Raw genomic sequence first — 17,898 nt, forward strand, 5'->3', positions numbered from 1 at the left:
TGTCAGAAAACGCTTTAATCTTGGATTGAATGTGTTCTACTGGCAGAGGAGATTTGGGACTACAAACATGGCTTCTCCTGGTGTTTTCAGCGACACAGAAGTTCAGAGTGATCCGTGTCCGTCCCGAGCGTCTGTGGGCGTTTAGCTCTTCGGCGCCGGCGAGGACAGTTGGCAGGTGGTAACGCTTGGCGAGGTGATCGTGGTTGACAGTACGTGGGCGAGAGGACGACCCGGCGAAGGGGCCAGCGCGGAGGCAGCCCAGGTGCGGGTCGCCCATGGCAACCGCGGCGCCGGAGCGCTCTAGAAGTCCAGGTCCTTGTTGGCGGAAGTGGCGCAGCCAGAAGTGGCGGCGGCAGCGCCTCCCGCAGGCTCTCCACGGCTCACGCGACTCACCGTTTCCGATAGGTCCGGAGGCAAATGGAGCCTCTGCAAAAATCAGAGAGAAAGATGGGGGGGCGGGGGAGGGGAGGGGGAGTCGACTGTAAGATCAGCTGGTGAATAAAAAGCTCCAGAGCGGATCAACATACAGTCGGCGTGTTTATTCACACAGAACCATGTCGGGCTGAAATTGCATTAGATGCTTCAGCACTCAGCTCAGCGCAGCCAGCCAGGAGTCCAACCTGCTAGCGTGTTGCTAAATGCTTCACGGAGCTTTAGGTCGCTTACACGGCAGCGAGTGTGTGTGTGTGTGTGTGTGTGGAGTAAAGGGTCGCTCAGGAGCTTCGCAGGTTAAATGTACCTGCGACTCAAGACGTGATGAGTCAGCAAAGTTGAGGCTCAGACGATTCCGAGTCTAAAACCCAGAGTGTAGTGGGATAAATAGTGGGGAAGATGAAAGGTGAACGGGCCACTCTCCTCGCCTGAAGTGGGGCTGATCTCCAATGTAAACTGGAAGCACAAGGGGGGGTGGTGAAGGACCCTCCACCCGAGTCTCAAGTGGCTGCAGTCAAAGCCCACGAAGGTCCTCCTGAGAGGGTTCGAGAGGAGGTGAAGTGTTTGTCTCCAGGAAGTAGAATTAAAAGCATCCCGACACTCCAGAATTCAAACCCTGTAATTTGTCCCAGAAAGAATCCGACACCTGAAACCCAGCGGTCCAACCGTGCCGCCCCCCCCCCTCACCCACCTCTGGTCCATCACCCCTCCTAACCAGCAGATACTTATCTTTTTCCTAATAGGCTGCATCCTCACTGCGAGATAAAGGTTGGCTACATGAAGATCCGGACCCCTCCAGGGTCACGGCGCTTCCTTCCTTTACAATCCTGGGGATTAAGAGCGCAGGGACATCAGAGTGTAATCCCTGATGCTGCTGCTGATATGAAGCTCGCAGGTAGGAGGCGCGTCTCGCTCCCCGGGCCGCAGCTTTGTCCAACACGTTTTCCTTTGTGAGGTGAAACCAGAGTCAGCAGATAATCTGAGGCAGGTGACTGCGGAGACACCGGGAAGGGGCTATAATTTAATCTGGGAAGGGCCAGGTAAAGTTACAGTGCAGGGCCAGAGAGGGAGCTGGGAGCTGGGATGGAAACCGGACACGACAGACCTGAGCTGGGGAACAGCCCCACGCAACGCCGTGGAAGTTGGAGGGAGTTGGAAAACAGAAACGGAGAGTTCAGTATCAGGTGTCCAGGAAAGTTGCAAGCAAGAAGAAATGACGAAAAGTACCACTACTTTTGATTCAAGGAAAGACTGCAAGTGAAAACACAGCAGATGAAGCAGCAAGAAAAGCAAAGCATATATATATATATATAAATATATATTAGGTCCGGAGGCAAAAATTAATATTTTTAGCAAAACAACAGTAGCAACAACACTGAATATATTTCTTTACACTTGAGGAATGAACTGAATAAAAGTTCATTGAAACTCAAGTGATTTCAAATAATTAAAAAGAGAAAAATATGAAGGAAAAAATGAAAGAGAAACAAAGCCGAGAGAAAGACACCTGAAGTATTTCAGTGATTCCACTAGACACAGCAAATGAAGAGAAACAAAAAATGAATAAAATGTAACAAAAAATAAAGTGACCTAAAGAAAACAATGAGGACATTCATTTAAAACAATGACGTTATTTAACCACCATGAACACTGTTATTGTGTTTCTATCACCGTTAAATGCTGTGAGCAGCTCAACAGCTCAAGTGCATATTTCTGGCACAACTTTCCTCAGTGATAATAATGACAGTTGGTGGGGTTGGACTTTATAATGGACGTCAGTGACCTGGAAATATCCTCTGCTCATTTCCAAATAAAATGACTGTAATATCTAACATATATCACACAGGGAAAGAGGAACTCTGGACTGCAGCTCAGACCTGGGTGTCAGGCAGCGGCTGAAGTCCCAGCAGGGCGGAGAGAGCAGCCTCTGCATTTATCAAACTTTTCCCCCTTTGACTGAGTCAAACTCTCTTTCTGACTTTCTGCCACACCAAATCCAAAATGGGCCTGGTGGGAGGAGGGGGCAGGGGAGGGGGGGCGCCCCCAGAAGCCGTGCCAGACCTCACCTGTGTAACCTTTGGTGTCTTCAGCTCAGTGGAGTGTGAGTGAAAAAGAAAAACAATGCATTGATCAGTGCTGGACTGGCTCCTGCTTAGTGCACCGCAGCGGAAACATGGCAGCGAGAGAAAAATCAATCACATATACGTCCTGTAGCCGAAGAAGAAGGGAAAAAAAAGACATCACACTGTTGTCTGGCTGTCACGCACCCCGGTCCTGGCTAGGCCGGGACGGCTTGGCGGCGGGCTGGGCCGGCCCACTGAGCATGTGCGGAGCGAAGGTCAAAGCAATTCAGGAGAGCGGCTCGGCTCCTCTAACCTTTCAGTTTGGGGGCAGGAGAGAACAATCGATGTGAACATCAGAGATGGAGGGAGGAGCAGACTGAAGCCATCGACCGCCCTGACACAGCCAGGAAAGACTCAGCGCCAACTGTCAGCCAACGTTTCCCACCTCAGCAACAGGGAATACTTTGAAAAGTTGCAGGCAGCCACAGGCGGAACTGTCTTTAGAAGAAGATCGTGAACACAAACTCACAGAATAAATACAGACGGAAGCTGCTGGTGGAAAGTGGCTGGAGCACCTGATGGAGGTGAAGGGCATCCCATAATATTGTTGAGGCAACTGCCTTGACTGCAACAATGACAGCAGAAAATGATCCCACTAGATATTTTAACACAACACCTCCTTTCATTGAAGAAGCCACAAACATCTCAGACTGTGGAGCGGTGAACAGGTAAGTAGGGCTGTTGAGTTTACATTGCAAACTTCCGACGCCATGGACACTGGCGTATCGGAAAGTTGTTCGACAAAAGCTACGGCCTCCTAAGTGTTGAAATTCCAATTAGGAAAAAAAGGAAAATGGCATAGCAGTGGTGAATAAAAAACACTCCGAGTGTGTAGAAACATCTGGGCTCATTTCAGATTTTACGAACTAGTTGAAAGTTGACAAGACACATATCGTGTGTTGCCGAAAAATACTGCGTAAATATCCGACTAATCTAAGAAAGCATGTTAGCTGTTTCCAGCCACAGATGCTAACGTCGATAACTGCGTCTGGCACAATGGAACTAGCCTAAACAACGATAGTTCCCTTACGATTGTTACTAAAAATGGCCGGGTCTGAGTGCCCACGGAGGAGCTACGGTCTGATGGGAGAAAACCTCGGCTTTTGCCACCTCAAAACACATGGGAGCTGCGGAGTACACCACCATTTCGCAGCCACTTGACAGAAAATGATAGCAAAGCTAGCTTAAGCGTGGAGATGAAGAAGAGTCCTAACAACCACAGCACCCAGGAATTCCACGCTGACTTCCCTACGATCTCAGAAGGGAAGTCAAAAGGCCAAAAGTGGGGTCACACAAAGCCCAGGTCTGGCTGAACCGTTAAGACCCACAGAGTCTGGGAGTCTGGCTTCCTGAAGACTCGCACGCTTCGCGATGTAAACAAGGACATCCGGAAAACTCTAGGTGGCAAAGAGCGGAGTATGGGAGTGAGAAGTCTTTCTCTGCTGCCTGGCAACCTCCACACGGGGGGGGGGGAAGTAAAAAGACGGAGGGTGAATGGGAGTGGACGGCGGGAATATGGCAGCGTGGTGGAAGTGAGGAAAATGAAAACTAGTGCTACTTTTGATACAAGGAAAGACTGCAAGTGAATATATATATATATATAGTACAGTTTTCAAGAGTTTAAAATGAGATTCATAATGGCAATTTATGTTTTAGATAAAAAGTAGATAATCCAGAAAATTACAGTATAAAACAAATACAAACTGAAAATGTTGTACACACAAAACTCATACTAAATACTGCAAAAAATTATATTTTACGGTTGCAACAATTCTGAAAATATTTCTTTACACTTGAAGAATCAACTGAATTAAACAGAAAAATATGAAGAAAAAATGAAAGCGAAACAAAGCCTCCGACGGCAAGAATTGAAACGAATGCGTTGTGCAGTGTGGTGACGTCCGTGGTGAAAAGAGGTAGAAGTTTGTGATTCACCTCGGGTGCACGGCCAGAGGGGCCTGGGCCACGCTGACCACAATGCTGACAAAGCACCAACCCAGGGCTAAGCACTTGAAATGAGCCCTGAGGTCCAGCCCACAGACAGGCTTTGCTTAAGAGGGTTACGAACATCGCCCACAATGAGCAAGTGGCTTCAGCTCAACAAACAAGGCGGCGAGCGGGAGAAATGCGGGTCATCTGTTGTCTGCCCGCAACAGTTTCAGACCTTGTGAGGCCCGAACGCTGCGCGCACATGTTCCCAGATTTTAATGGACCTGTTTCTCAGCTGGCGCTCACACGGCCGCCCCTCACACAAAGCAGCGGCATCAAAGACATTCCACGGCGGGTAACGGCTCGCTAATGACCCGGGTATTAGGTGCTAATTTAACGAGTCATTTCTTCCATAGTTTCAGCCACACTTTCAAACGGCCTGTGTCACTGTACAGCTTAGCACTCTGGGAAACCCAACACCTTGTTGGAACACACGGCCAACAGTCCGGCCGATCCAATCAGATTAGCCCGAGTCGCTACGCGCTGATGGAAGTGACACCGTATTTACCATAAACAGCGACTTAACGCAAGCAGCGCGGCATAAGCTGCACAGCTGAATAGAGCAAATCTGGACGTCGGTTTAATGCCGTAACTGTTTTTACGAGTTTAACAAACCAAGCTTGAGGAAAGTGAGGAAAAACGCCACAATATCAGCAGCCAGTGCCTTAAAATGATGAGGCCAGATGTGTGAAAATGGAGAGAGTAAAAAAAAAATCTGTTTTGTCTCAGATGCCATCAAGAAACAGGAGGCGCATTTTAAACAGGACTGAGGCTTCTAAAACAGAGTGTACTTTTTTTTTCTTACACCCAAATTTGAATCAGCTCACTGGGCGCCATGAATAAATCAAGACTCTTTGCTTGGGACGGAGACTCAGCAGAGCTGCTCCGACAAGAAGGGAGATAGTTTGTGCATCTCCTCACCGTGACACAATAGCAGTTGCCCAGCGAGTTGGACTGTCCATCCCCGGGGGGCACAGCCAGCATCGCAGCCCCATCAGTTGGGCAGCAACGATGAGTGGACGTCATCGATAACGTCGACAACAACAGTTCGATGGGCGTTGAGAACTGGCTCCTATTCAGAAGCAGTGAGAAATGATCACATTCTCTGAAGATGTGTTTATTTCTGTTCCTTTCATTGGTTCCTGACTGAGGTCCGACTCCAACTGGCCACCGTCGCTGTGCGACCCAGGCTCCTCAGTCACAGTCACGGAGGAGTTTGAGCAGCGATGGGTCGTAGCGTTCAAAAGTGTGGCTCCGTTTTGTTTGAGAAGATAACGTGTCTCAAGGATGAGCGAACCCCTTCGACACCATGGTAGAATGATGGAGTGTTTGGTCTGTGACGCCACACACCCTCGAGCTAACAGCTAGCATGTCGGTTAGCGCAGCGCTAACTTGTTGTAAGTTGTAGATGTAGTGAAGTGTCCTCAGTGTCTCTCCTCCTAACTATAACCAGAACTGAACTAGGGAGCTACACTGCACACATAGTTTTAGATTATTATTCAAATCAGACCTTTTGGTGTCGGAGTATCACAGTGAGATGATTTAAACAACTTTAGGTTAAACAGAAATTCAAAATAGGTCCAAACAAAGGTGATCGTGATTCGTCGACTGATTGAAAAAAAAATGAATAGCTTAGTCGACAACAAAAAACATTGTGAGTTGCAGCCCGACCCATGAGACCCACGCACCGTCTCTTCAGGTCAAACTGGTTCAGGCAGCGAAGGAAAAGAAATGTTTCCTTGCTTTGGAACACCATAGTAAACAGTCAAATACTGACAGCTTCAGCTATCAACTTGGGGGAGACTTGAACAATCAGTTGACATAGTGATAAATAAGTGACATGACATCGTCGCTCTTATCTCATCATCAAGGCTCAGGCTTTGCCACAGTCGGGTCCCAAAACCTCCAAGTATGGGAACATGTTACAATGGACCGAAGTGAGATGAAGATTTGCCAAACAGCCATCAAAATGTTAAGTTTCAAAACAGCATCTACACACTATAAATGTGTTGGCGACAATTTACAGATTTTATATATATTTTTAAAACACTACATACGACACTAAATCAGATGTGTCTGCGTGTTTGTTCGCTCAGGTCACCTCTTAATCTCATCTGCAACTTACCCACAAGTGAGCTAACAAGGTTGTTGCCAGCTTTTCACTCAGTTGCAAATAAAGACAACTTTGATAGGAACCTTTAAAGCGAAAATAATAAACCTTTACACCACATGCTTGAACATCTGTTTCACCACGAGTTTTGCTACAGGTGGTCTGCATTCATTTCACACCGATCTCATCTGGCTGCAACAGATTGTACTTATCAATCATATCATACTTGGAAACTGCCATTGAGATCAATCACTTGACTATTTCGGCAGATTTCCTCCTGACCACAGATGTTTACGGTGCCAGCTGTTGCCTGCAGAGTGAGTTGGAGAATTCTCCTTTATGCCATGTTAAAAAAACTCCATTGACTTGACTGCTTAAACATGAAGAATTGACTAGAATAAAATCTGTACTTTTAATAACTCTTTACTATGTGAAACCTACTGGTAAGACAGATTGAAAATATATACTTGTATTTCCTAAATGAGAGAAAAAACATCATCATTTTCTTTGACTGTAGCTTCTATAATATACCATTCTTAAATCTTCTACCATTTGTGGTAATGTCTCTTAATTCCAGGGTTTCAAGTCAATATCCGAGAAAAACAATGATTCAAGACACTCATTCAGCACTTAAAGACACACTATCTGCCTATTATATTTCCCATAACAGCTGAAACTCAGTGACTTTATGCGGACAGATCACCGTCTTCCTTTCCGTGTCTCTGATCTTGGTCACACTGGTAGTAGAAAACAGGCGTAAATGCCCCAGTAGCCGGTGTCTCAGCTGAAAAACTCAGACCAAATCCCCACCCACTGTCAAAATCCCTCTGAGCGATAAAATTACACCACAACGCGTGGGAAAACCATGTGAGGAATCCATAGGAAATGGTATTAACCTCAGCCCAGCAAAACCCTCCTAATGAGGTGATGTGATTTTCTATTTAAGGAGCAAAACATCATCCTATTTTCCAGCGGCAATTTCACCAAACGCTTCTGTCAATTCGGTAGGAAAAGAAAAAAGTGAGGAAAAAAAACAGCCAGGAATGAATCCCATCACCGGGGTAATTCTAGAGCACCGGCACCAGACAAAGGTAGGAGAAAGCTCTATGTTTAGCTTTTGTGACTTGCAACACGATCCTTGCCATGGCTTTAAGAAAAACCCAGTGACTCAGGAGGTTTTTAAAAAGTCTTAGAACAGGATGTTGGTGTTTGCTTCGACTGGTTTTTCAACAAGAGACCATGATTTTTGTTCAAAGCACCACAATAAGAAGAGTCATGTCTGCGACACTGGAGACTAGAGACCTTCTCTGTGAAGCTTGTGAGGACCACTTTTATCTCTCTAAGTAACAACTACTGTACATCATGTAAGTACAAAGCCGTGGAATGCAGTAACGCCAGTCATAAGGCATGTAATTAAAACTTAAAAAAAAAACTGTTAACTCGCAAAATTTAAAAGGTCCACAAGATCAAAGTCAAACAGTGGGAAAATGTTTGACATAATGTACTTTTCGGGGCAAGATTATCATAAAAACTCCACTCAAATTCAACGATATCGTATAGAATTTTTTCCCTCACATTTTATAACTATATTCAAAACTACTGGTGACCATGCATGATATTATCAATGACGATGTTGTTACAAAGACACCTAAAATGTCCTCCCAGTGATGAGCCATTTTCTGACAGTCTGTTTCCAGATCTATTGAAATGAAGTGTTGGTCACAACACTGACACCAAGGACGGAGCCACGGCAGGGTTTCCACTCTCAGAATGGCGATTGGATTTCAGAGTTATAACGTGCTGCCATGTTGAAACGTTGCCTTGCATTCTGAGCAAATATATAGGACTTTTTTTTGATAATTGTATTTAAGGCAGTATATTCTCATTGTATCACAGCGGGCGAGTATTTCAACGCTGAACCAATACGATAAGAAGAACTCAGTCATCACAAGTGGTCGGCCACAGTCTGCTCCCGCATGATCTCAGCAGCTCACGTGCAGACGGTTAGAAGGTCTGACAGACACAAGCAAGTCACCTCTTCTGCTTCAAGGCTTATGAATCTGACAGAATAGGGAGCCGCAGCGCAGAAGGATGAGTAAGCATTTTGAGGGTAATTATATCCCACACAGAAAGGGAATAACGGGCTGGATTTCATTAAAAGCCTGCGTGTCCAAACAGGAAATTGAGACGCTGACAATATATCAAGGTTTTTTTTTTTTTTTAATACCTAATGGAATGTTTTTTCCTGTTGTCCTGAACAGCTCCTCACTTACACTTCACGCTCCATAGAGTCATGTAAAACAGAATGAGATGGCGGCAATCATTACGTTAGCGAACATGACACGCATGCTAATCAGTTTAGCTGCTTCGGAATAACCGAACAGACAAACAAGGGCCAAAGTGCAACTGCGATGTAACACAGCAACTTGACTTGTTAGCATCCGTCGCTATCATCTTCAACCCAGGTCCTCCTCTGGGGGGCCTCGACTCGGCTCTGTCAAGAGCTTTGACAGGGGGAAGCAGCGAGGGGCCATTTTGGCTCTTTTCACTTCAGTTTTGTCTCTCATTGGAAGGCTGTGTCGGTATGGACTGTGGGGCGTTGTAGGGCGAGGGGGCGAGGGCACGTTGACCCTAGCAGTGGTGGGTAGCAAGAAGGGGTGGGGGGGGGGGTTGTTGGTGTTATGGATTTGGGCAGAGCCAGGGAGTGCTGGTCCACCCCTGGAGTGACACAGCGCCTAGGGAGAAAGGGAGAAGGGTAGAGGGCGAAGAGTACAAACATGTCTAAGTGCTGCCTTCACTACAGATAGGCCCATAGCACAGAGCAGGGCTGCATGGGTTATGACAGCCTATCTGGGGGACCTTGTGCCCTCCTCCCTTCAAATACACATGTTTACCCCTCAGTCATCCAGCCTGTGGGTGAAAGCATCACTGACACATTCAGCTGGAGCAGGTTTTCTAGTGATATATAGATGCTCTGCTATTATATTCACACTTCAGAGAGAGTGCTCCCAGGCTGGATTAACACTGGGCTCCATTATCATACAAAAAATGTCACACGAAAACAACAGCTTTCAGGTTGCGGTGTCAAAACGGACGTTCAACTCCATACATATTGCCATTAAGTATAGTTAGTAAACTGGACGTAAGTGTTCAGCAACGACAAACCACCATTCACACACTCAATTACACCTTTGGAGAAATGGGAGTCTCTCATTAAGCTGGATGTTTCTGGTCAGTGGAAGGAAAAACATTCTTGGAAACAGACAGCTTCAGACAATACGAAACCAACCAACCAGAGAGCTGACAACACTCTGAGAAGGTTTTCTTAATATACATATATATACATACATACATACATATATATATATATATACATACATACATACATATATATATATATATATATATATATATATATATATATATATACACACATATATATGTATATATGTATATATATACACACATATATATATATATATATATATATATATATATATATATATATATATATATATATATATATATATATATATATATATATACACATATATATATGTATATATATGTATATATATATTCGGGGTGGGATTCAATTAAAAAAGTAGAGTAGTAGTAGTAGTAGTAGAATAGAGTAGAATTTGTGAAATCTAAATTAATCGCAGTTTAATGGTAGAATACTTGCCACAAGAAGCCACATTTTTCAATGTGAATGAATTTCGTATATTACTGAATCAAATGATGGAGTCATACATACATTTAAACAACAATATTATTTATTTTGCATCAGTTTCACAATAGCACAATATGTCACGATGGTGGCTATATTCAAGTTTTAATATCACCTTATTTAAACTAAAGCTCTTTTAATGTCGTGAAAATATTTGGATAAGAATTTCAATTGTATAAGAATTTCAAGTACATTCATAGTAGTGGAAACCCTGGTCATTGTGTAGCGAAAAACATCCCTGAACAAAAGCAAACAGATGCTTTTGTTTGCTTTTGTTCAGGGATTCCTCCATGTTTGTTGTTGTTGTTCTCGTCCTAGCTGCCACGTGTCTTGTGCATCAGTGTGATCAGTGGACCAGGAACTCCTGCACTGACAAAGGTTCCCTGTTGTCTGGAGAGCAAAAATATATATAAATGTAGTTTATATATATATATATATATATACGTACCAAAGTCCATCACCTCCAACGGTATGACGGGCTCTGATCAGATTTTGTAACCGGCTCCTCAAAGCAACACAGGACACAAAGAGAAGTAGATGCAGCAGACTTTTGCCTTAAAATCCCTTTCCTTCCCGGCTCTCTCAGCAGTATTATACCATGAATTATTTACATTTTCCTGTGTTACTCAGAGTGTACCACAGTGAAATGACATACATGGGCGTTGACAACACAAACACACAAGGCAAAACTTTCAGACTACAAACTCAGTGGCCCTTTCAACACAAGCCAACAAGATTTCTCCTTGGTCCTGTGTGCTGGGACACGGTTTACAGTTTTTTTTTAGGTAAAACAATAAGCAATGCTGAAGGTTGTGTGAAGGTTACTGTGTCAGCCGGGAGGATGACTCTGGGAGTGGGTTGTTTTTGGAACCAAAATAGAAGCAAAATAACTTGACGTCGAACATCACATTTTCATTTCCTGTCAATAATTAACAACAATCCAAAACAAGGCAAATTATTTTGAAACAGTATAAAGACAAATATTCAGAAAAATAGTCTGTTTCATCCATTTTATAAATGGTGATTTTCGTTTCTGATCATGTCAATTTTCTACTGTTCCAGGGCAGGAAATAATTCATCTCTTTATGGTTGATTTATTACGTTTATCTTTAAGAGGAAGTGAGAAACAGCAGCAAAGGTGTTTGAATTCCTTTTCCCTTCACTAAGTGTAGTTTGACAGCTATTATTTGTTTTAATATGTTTTATATTTCATACGTTTTTAATACGTTTCATTTTATCCTGATGTTCTACAGACTAGAGCAGACCTGAGCAAAGCGCGGCCCAGGGGCCAAATCTGTCCCTGTGAGTGTATTTATGTGGCCCTCCTGGAGTCAGAGTAAAAGTAGAAAACTGGCATTGTTGTTGTCTCTGACATTTTTGTCTTGTGCATTGTTTTTTGCTCATTATGTTGCAACTGAAACACAACTTTCTCGTTGGATTATTTTTCTTAATTGTTTGTCTTTTCCGTTGACTATTTTAGGAGCATTTCTTGTCCCTCAAAATACATCAGAATTGAACGATCTTTAAATTGAATGAGATTTAAATTAAATAAAACACAACAAGCCAATATTTTCAGTGGATTTTTGAACTGTAATTTTGTAATCTCACATGATGTCATCACTTAATTTTTATTTTCAATTTTCTCTTACCCTCCTTTCTTTGGGTTTGACGGCCTCTCTCAACGGTCACTATATATAACCTGACCCCATAGGAAATTTAATGGCCCACCACTGAACCAGAGGGTAGCTTATTAGTCCAGCAGCTCTTTACAGAAATATTAAGCGAACTAGTTTGTTTTATGTCTTTCCAACAAATTGTTGCTTTGACAACAGCATTTGTTACTTGAAATATTGTCTCTGTTGTGATCTGATCATCACTTCATGCAGAGTAAAAATGACATCCAATGTTCATTTAAATAAATAAACAACACAATTAACATGGGATGTGTAAGAATATATTTCCTGCTGACGTCAGCATGCTCCATTTAAATGACTTTTGAACATAAAACCACCGATTGCAATCTTAAAAGCAGACTGTGGGACGAAGTTGAATGCTGGATAAAAATAAAAATAAATATGATAGAGATGTAAAAACAGGAAATCAAATAACAAATAGCACAATTCTTTCACAATCTTCGTGGCCATGAGCGTGTGTGTATGTTTGGATGTATCCGAGTCCGTCAGTCTGCCTGAATGAATAAAGGGGGCTGGATATAATCCATCACCAGTTGATAGTCCCCACAAAAAAAGAAGCCCTTTTTGCTGAGAGGACAGCCCTTGTGTGGACAAAGACCACCATACTGGGGACTTCATAGGAGCCAGCTGAAAAGGTGTTGCCCAGAGTAACCCCATTCACATTAACAAGCATGCTGGCCAAAGCCCGTGGTTACTGCTGACTTGGACCAGCCGGGCCACACATCGACCAGCCCAGAGCCTCTTAGGCCATTCACTCCACATCAGCCCACGGGAGAATGCCGTGAACTCTGCCACTGGGGAACATCTAAATTTGTTGTCAAGTCATTGGTGAGGTTCTTGAAGGTGACATGGAAAAAAGAAAACCCTGAAATAATGCTCAACTGAGATTTAACAAATAAGCAATAATTAGCCAATTCGCTTCAGTTTGATGAAGAAAAACATCAATAGCTCGGAGAACAAGTTTGGGCGTCTGAGAGAGTTCCCTATGTTCTGGGACATTGAAGTGAGATGAAGGCTGTACTGGGATGATTCAAGGAAAAGCCAAATGGTAGGCCAGAGAAAAGTTAAGGCATGGAAACCGATTCATGAACAAGCCTACATCTCTGACTGCTGGGTTGTAAAGAGGATAGAAATGGAAATAAAATAAAACATGTCAATTGTGGTAAACACTTGTATGGCTCAAAACATGGTGTGAAAGGTAAGCGTCCTTCATGTGTTTGGGACCCAATGATCAGCTGTTTCTCCTCTTACTGTGCTAAGAGATCAATGACGCCATGACATATCGACTGATAAACCCGTCTGCAACCAATTCAATCGTACACTATAGTCAACTATGTCAACTACTGGTTGCAGCACAAATTAAAAGGAAACACGACAACGACTACTTCAGTTCACACAGCCAGTAGTACCTCACACAAATAACTGAAGCATGCAAATAAAAACGTAAAAATGTATGTAGTTGATGATCAGGATGATGAACAAAACGAATGTTCAACCCAAGCTTCCTCCTCCCATCTGACATATAAGGCTGGCCTACATCCACCTCTGCCCCCCACTGCACTCTCCCTGTGGGCAGGTGGTTGTGTAAATTTAGCCACAGCAAGGTGAGCTGCTTCCTGGGTAGACTGTTGGCAAAGCCACCTTTAGGATGTTCAACATGTCAAAGGGAATGAGACATCACCTCCACTGCCCTGTCAAAAAATTCACCACCTTCCATTTCCCCGCTTACCGCTGGCTCTCAGAAGCGCTGTGGGTAACGGGATCCTTGTTTGGTGTGTTTTCTAATTTTGCCTGAAACACACCGGCCGCCCCCCTGACCTCCAGCGCTGGCTCAGTGTTAATTGTTACGCATTACTAAAGCTATTAAAAAGTGAACCCAGCCCGGAGTGAAAGCCAGCTAGTGCGGAAATTCGTACAGACAGTGTTAACGGCATGTGAGAACCTCTCCGCAAATGACCCTTATAAGGGTTGGCACATGTGAGGACATTCACAATACATTTTTTAGACGATTGCTGGAATGTGGCGAAGCAACCTGGATCACATGTAGGACATCGAAGAGTCTCATTCTGGTTTAATGTGATCCAAGCTGACTTTTTCTGGTCTATGGGCTGGTATTTTGAGAGCCTCTGCACCAAACATTGGAACAAGCTAAAAGAGCCGTTTCAGTTAGACATAGATTTTAGAAGAGCTGCTCACAAAGTAGCCTCTACCTCGCTCCTAGAAAACAGCACCTGATAGGAACAGCATGAATCAACAACACATTCCCTCCACTAACGTGTCAAAAAGCACCTATTTTCAAGTGGTTTTAGAGAGACGCAGAAGTCATCTTAGGGTGCAACGTTGTGGGCAGAGCGTCAAGTAAGAGGTGGGCAGGCGTTGGGGGTTAGGGTTAATCCCCCGCACGTTGTAACCCCAAACTCTCATTTTGGAATCCCACATGGGAGGGGACACATTGGGGACACCATGGCTGACTTCAACGTCAACATTGGACACAAAAGTCCACTTAAAAATATTCACTATTTGATGCTTTGGGATTGATGAAGTAACTGTTACTGTTTAAATATGGTTAAAGTTCAATTAAAAGCCCCTTAAATGAGCACAATGTGAGACCTTTAAAACAAATTCAATTTAAAACAAACAAAATCACTTCAGTTTTATTCGAATTGTTTGATAACGTGCCTGTTAACTTCCAATGTTGAATTCACTATTCACAACTTTTACACAAAACGACAAGAAAAAAATGCAGAGGATATCTAGTTCTGCCTTTGGTCAAGTCAAGGAAAACGGCCAAGATAAAAAGCAACTCTACTATTGCTATGACTATTGCTGATGACTGAATAATGTAGACTTCCTGAACAAACAACAATGAAAATATATTGAGGGGAAACTAGGCCATAACATCACCTACCGCTTTGTGATGCAAGTCAGCAAGGTCTACAAGGAAAACACGATCTGGAAATGGCTGAATAAAAAAGAAACTCATCATAAAATGCCATCCTCAAGACTAATGATTCAAATTATTACTACGTCGGTGTGTAATTACCGCCCAATTATGTCATTCATGCCATCTCCTAAAATATGAAAGGGTGGTAAATACAGAGACGATTAGAGCGTGCTGGCGAGTTGAAAAGAATCACGAAATTGGAAAGTGTTCCAAATCTGACTATCAGCTTCTTCATTCTTCTTGATGCCCGAGTTAGGCGTTTTTGCTGGGAAATGGGCGGCCTGCCAGATTGGGGCCAAGTCAGAGTTGTCAGGGGATTACAGTTCTGCCTTGCTCACCGCAGGGGGTGCGGAGTGGGCCTCAATTACCCTGCAGCGGCGTGTTTGATTTGGCCCGGCACTTTTGGGGACAGACCAAAAGCTGAATAATGCACCATTAGCAACTCAAAATCCTGCTCTAAAATGAGTCCACTTATGCATCACATACAGTAATTGTGCGTCTATCAAAGGTTGGCAGGTCTACACCAATTACTCTGATAACAACAAAAAAATCCATGCATCTTATTATCCATCAAACACCTGTGGGGCCGCCGCACACAGCTAAGCCCACTTGTTTAAAAGTTTCCAACAAAGAGCTAAGAAAAATGTGAAATAAAATGGCACAAAATGATGTGACTTATTTGGACATAAAAAAAAAGTCAAACAAACTTAATAAAGAGGAAGTCAACACAATATTGTTTCCATTGCGTTGTCCATTGATCTGCAGATAAGAGTCGTCCATGACTGGCTCATGACCTGTTTTAACTGAGCTCAGACTCCTTCTGGTGGCGTGCACCATTCACTACCACTGGAACATTTGTGCTGAATTACTGTACACGACATAAACTGTACTGTATTTCTGTTCATGTCTGATTCAATCAGAAATCAGCGACGAGACACTCGCATGTCGCTAACAACTTGGGGAAAAAAAACTGTCATCACCAGTTTACAAATACATGTATAAAGATAGAGAGGAAAGAGAGGGCAAGAAACACAGAGAGAAGGAGAGTGAGAGAGAGAGAGAGAGAGGGTGATCCCCTTACTCTGCTGCAGTTGGTGCTGTGCAATTGAATTTCACAGGATATGAGGCAGCAAATGGCATGTAAAGGCTGGAGCGTCAGACGGTTGCTGCCACACGGGCCAGACAGATAAGGGAGGTGTAAGTGAAATCATTAGGTAACTCTGCAGGACATCATGGGCAGTCAGGGTTGGCAGGGGGCTACGAGAGCCAAAGGTCCTCCTTGAGCTCCATTGAACACCCACTCAGCCTGATATACATGCACTTACAAACACACAGGGAAAATCACTTAGACAAACACAAGCCGCTAGTCAAACAAGGAGACGGACACGGGCAAACAACCCAGCCCCCTGGCCTCCGACTCAACCTATAAATGCATGCACATGAATGTACACATGAAATATACACAAATGAGTTTATGGAGACACACAACTGCTCGAGTGCACACACACACAGACACACACCACTTCAAAAGTGCAGACGCCTCATTGAGGTATCAGCCCCTTGTGTTTGTCCACCTGGGTATGAAAGAGCTATTCTGGCCCGTGTGAGGAAGGCAGCAGTGTGCAGCCTGAGCACCGCGAGGCTATGGCCGTGTCTGGCTCTCAGGGAGGGGAGCAGCCAAGTGTGGATGCACCTCATTACCTCACTCATCCACACACCAATTACCCCTAAATAAATACACCCAGCCCACAGGCAGCAACAATGACATCCAGCCTGAAAAGGAAGAAAGACCGCCGTCCAGAAAGCATTTGCACGCACAGAAAAGTGCTGTTGGACAATGATGAAAAAGTACAGAGAGAAGGAGCAGAAAGGACGACCAGGCAGGGGATCCCGGTCTTTAAGTGATCTCAAAGACGGCGCGGAGAAAGAAACAAACACACAAAGCAAGCGGAGTGAAGTGATTCAGAAAATGATAATTTCTTGCTAAATTTCACCCAACACATCCGCAAATGAGTGTTGTGGCCGAGGAGGGCTAAAGTTGAATTGTTTTTATGCATGCAGCCGTGAGATAGCTCCGCCGCAGACCAACATGGGAACACATGTTTTACACATAAGAGAAAAAAAGAACAAACAAGTTAGATCACCCAAAAACTGATACATCACTCAAAAAGTGGGCTGTTTAACAAGTATCCTGACTTCACAAAGGTGTCGCAAGTTTGGAAGCCTGTGTTTACATATAATTTCATGAGCATCATGCAGTGGGACAGTGGGTTTTTTATTTCACTCCTCAGTGACCTTCTGGAGTTCTACCCTCAGCTGACAGACTGCACACTTTAGAAACCATTATTGCTTGAGTTCCCGCCTGTAACTGCAAGCCAGATGAAACCATCGACAGAAAGTCTCGAGCTCAAGTCAACTTCCGACCAGCACCAGCAGGAACTTGAATGTCCGCTACATTAAGTCACCTGTCAGATCAAATAGCAAAAGATAAACCACTTTGGTAGCTCTTACTCAAGTAAAGGCAGCAAAACAGAGGTCATAATGCACAAGGCCTATAAGTACCATACCATACCAAGTTTATTTATAAAGCACTTAAAAAGCAATACAAGATCGTCACTAAGTGGTGTACAAATGTAAAATCAGGATAAAACGGACATTAAAAACAAACAGGGCAGATAGACCAAAAATGACTGAAAAGATCAGCTGTGCGGTTGTATAAAAGCCAAAGAGTAAAAGTGCGTTTTAAGAAGTGCTTTAAAAGTGGACAGTGATGGTGCCTGTCTAACATGGGGAGGGAGGGCATTCCATAGGCGGGGGCCACAGACTGAGAAAGCCTGGTCTCCTCTCATCTTCTGCTTAGTTTTAGTGCAAAAAAG

The 17,898-nt window shown here is 43.8% G+C and overlaps 1 protein-coding gene across 1 annotated transcript in view; it reads right to left on the minus strand.

Annotated features, from left to right (window-relative positions):
- elp4 (elongator acetyltransferase complex subunit 4) overlaps positions 1-17,898 on the minus strand; it is a 55,224-nt gene continuing 37,326 nt past the window's right edge. Inside the window, exon 10 of the mRNA XM_053866381.1 lies at positions 1-426. Within this exon, the coding sequence (XP_053722356.1) occupies positions 301-426 (126 nt within the window). The 3' untranslated portion in view covers positions 1-300. The remainder of the gene's footprint in view (positions 427-17,898) is intronic.

The sequence above is a fragment of the Synchiropus splendidus genome, chromosome 5 (genome assembly GCF_027744825.2).
Source record: "Synchiropus splendidus isolate RoL2022-P1 chromosome 5, RoL_Sspl_1.0, whole genome shotgun sequence".
Lineage (NCBI taxonomy): Eukaryota > Metazoa > Chordata > Actinopteri > Syngnathiformes > Callionymidae > Synchiropus > Synchiropus splendidus.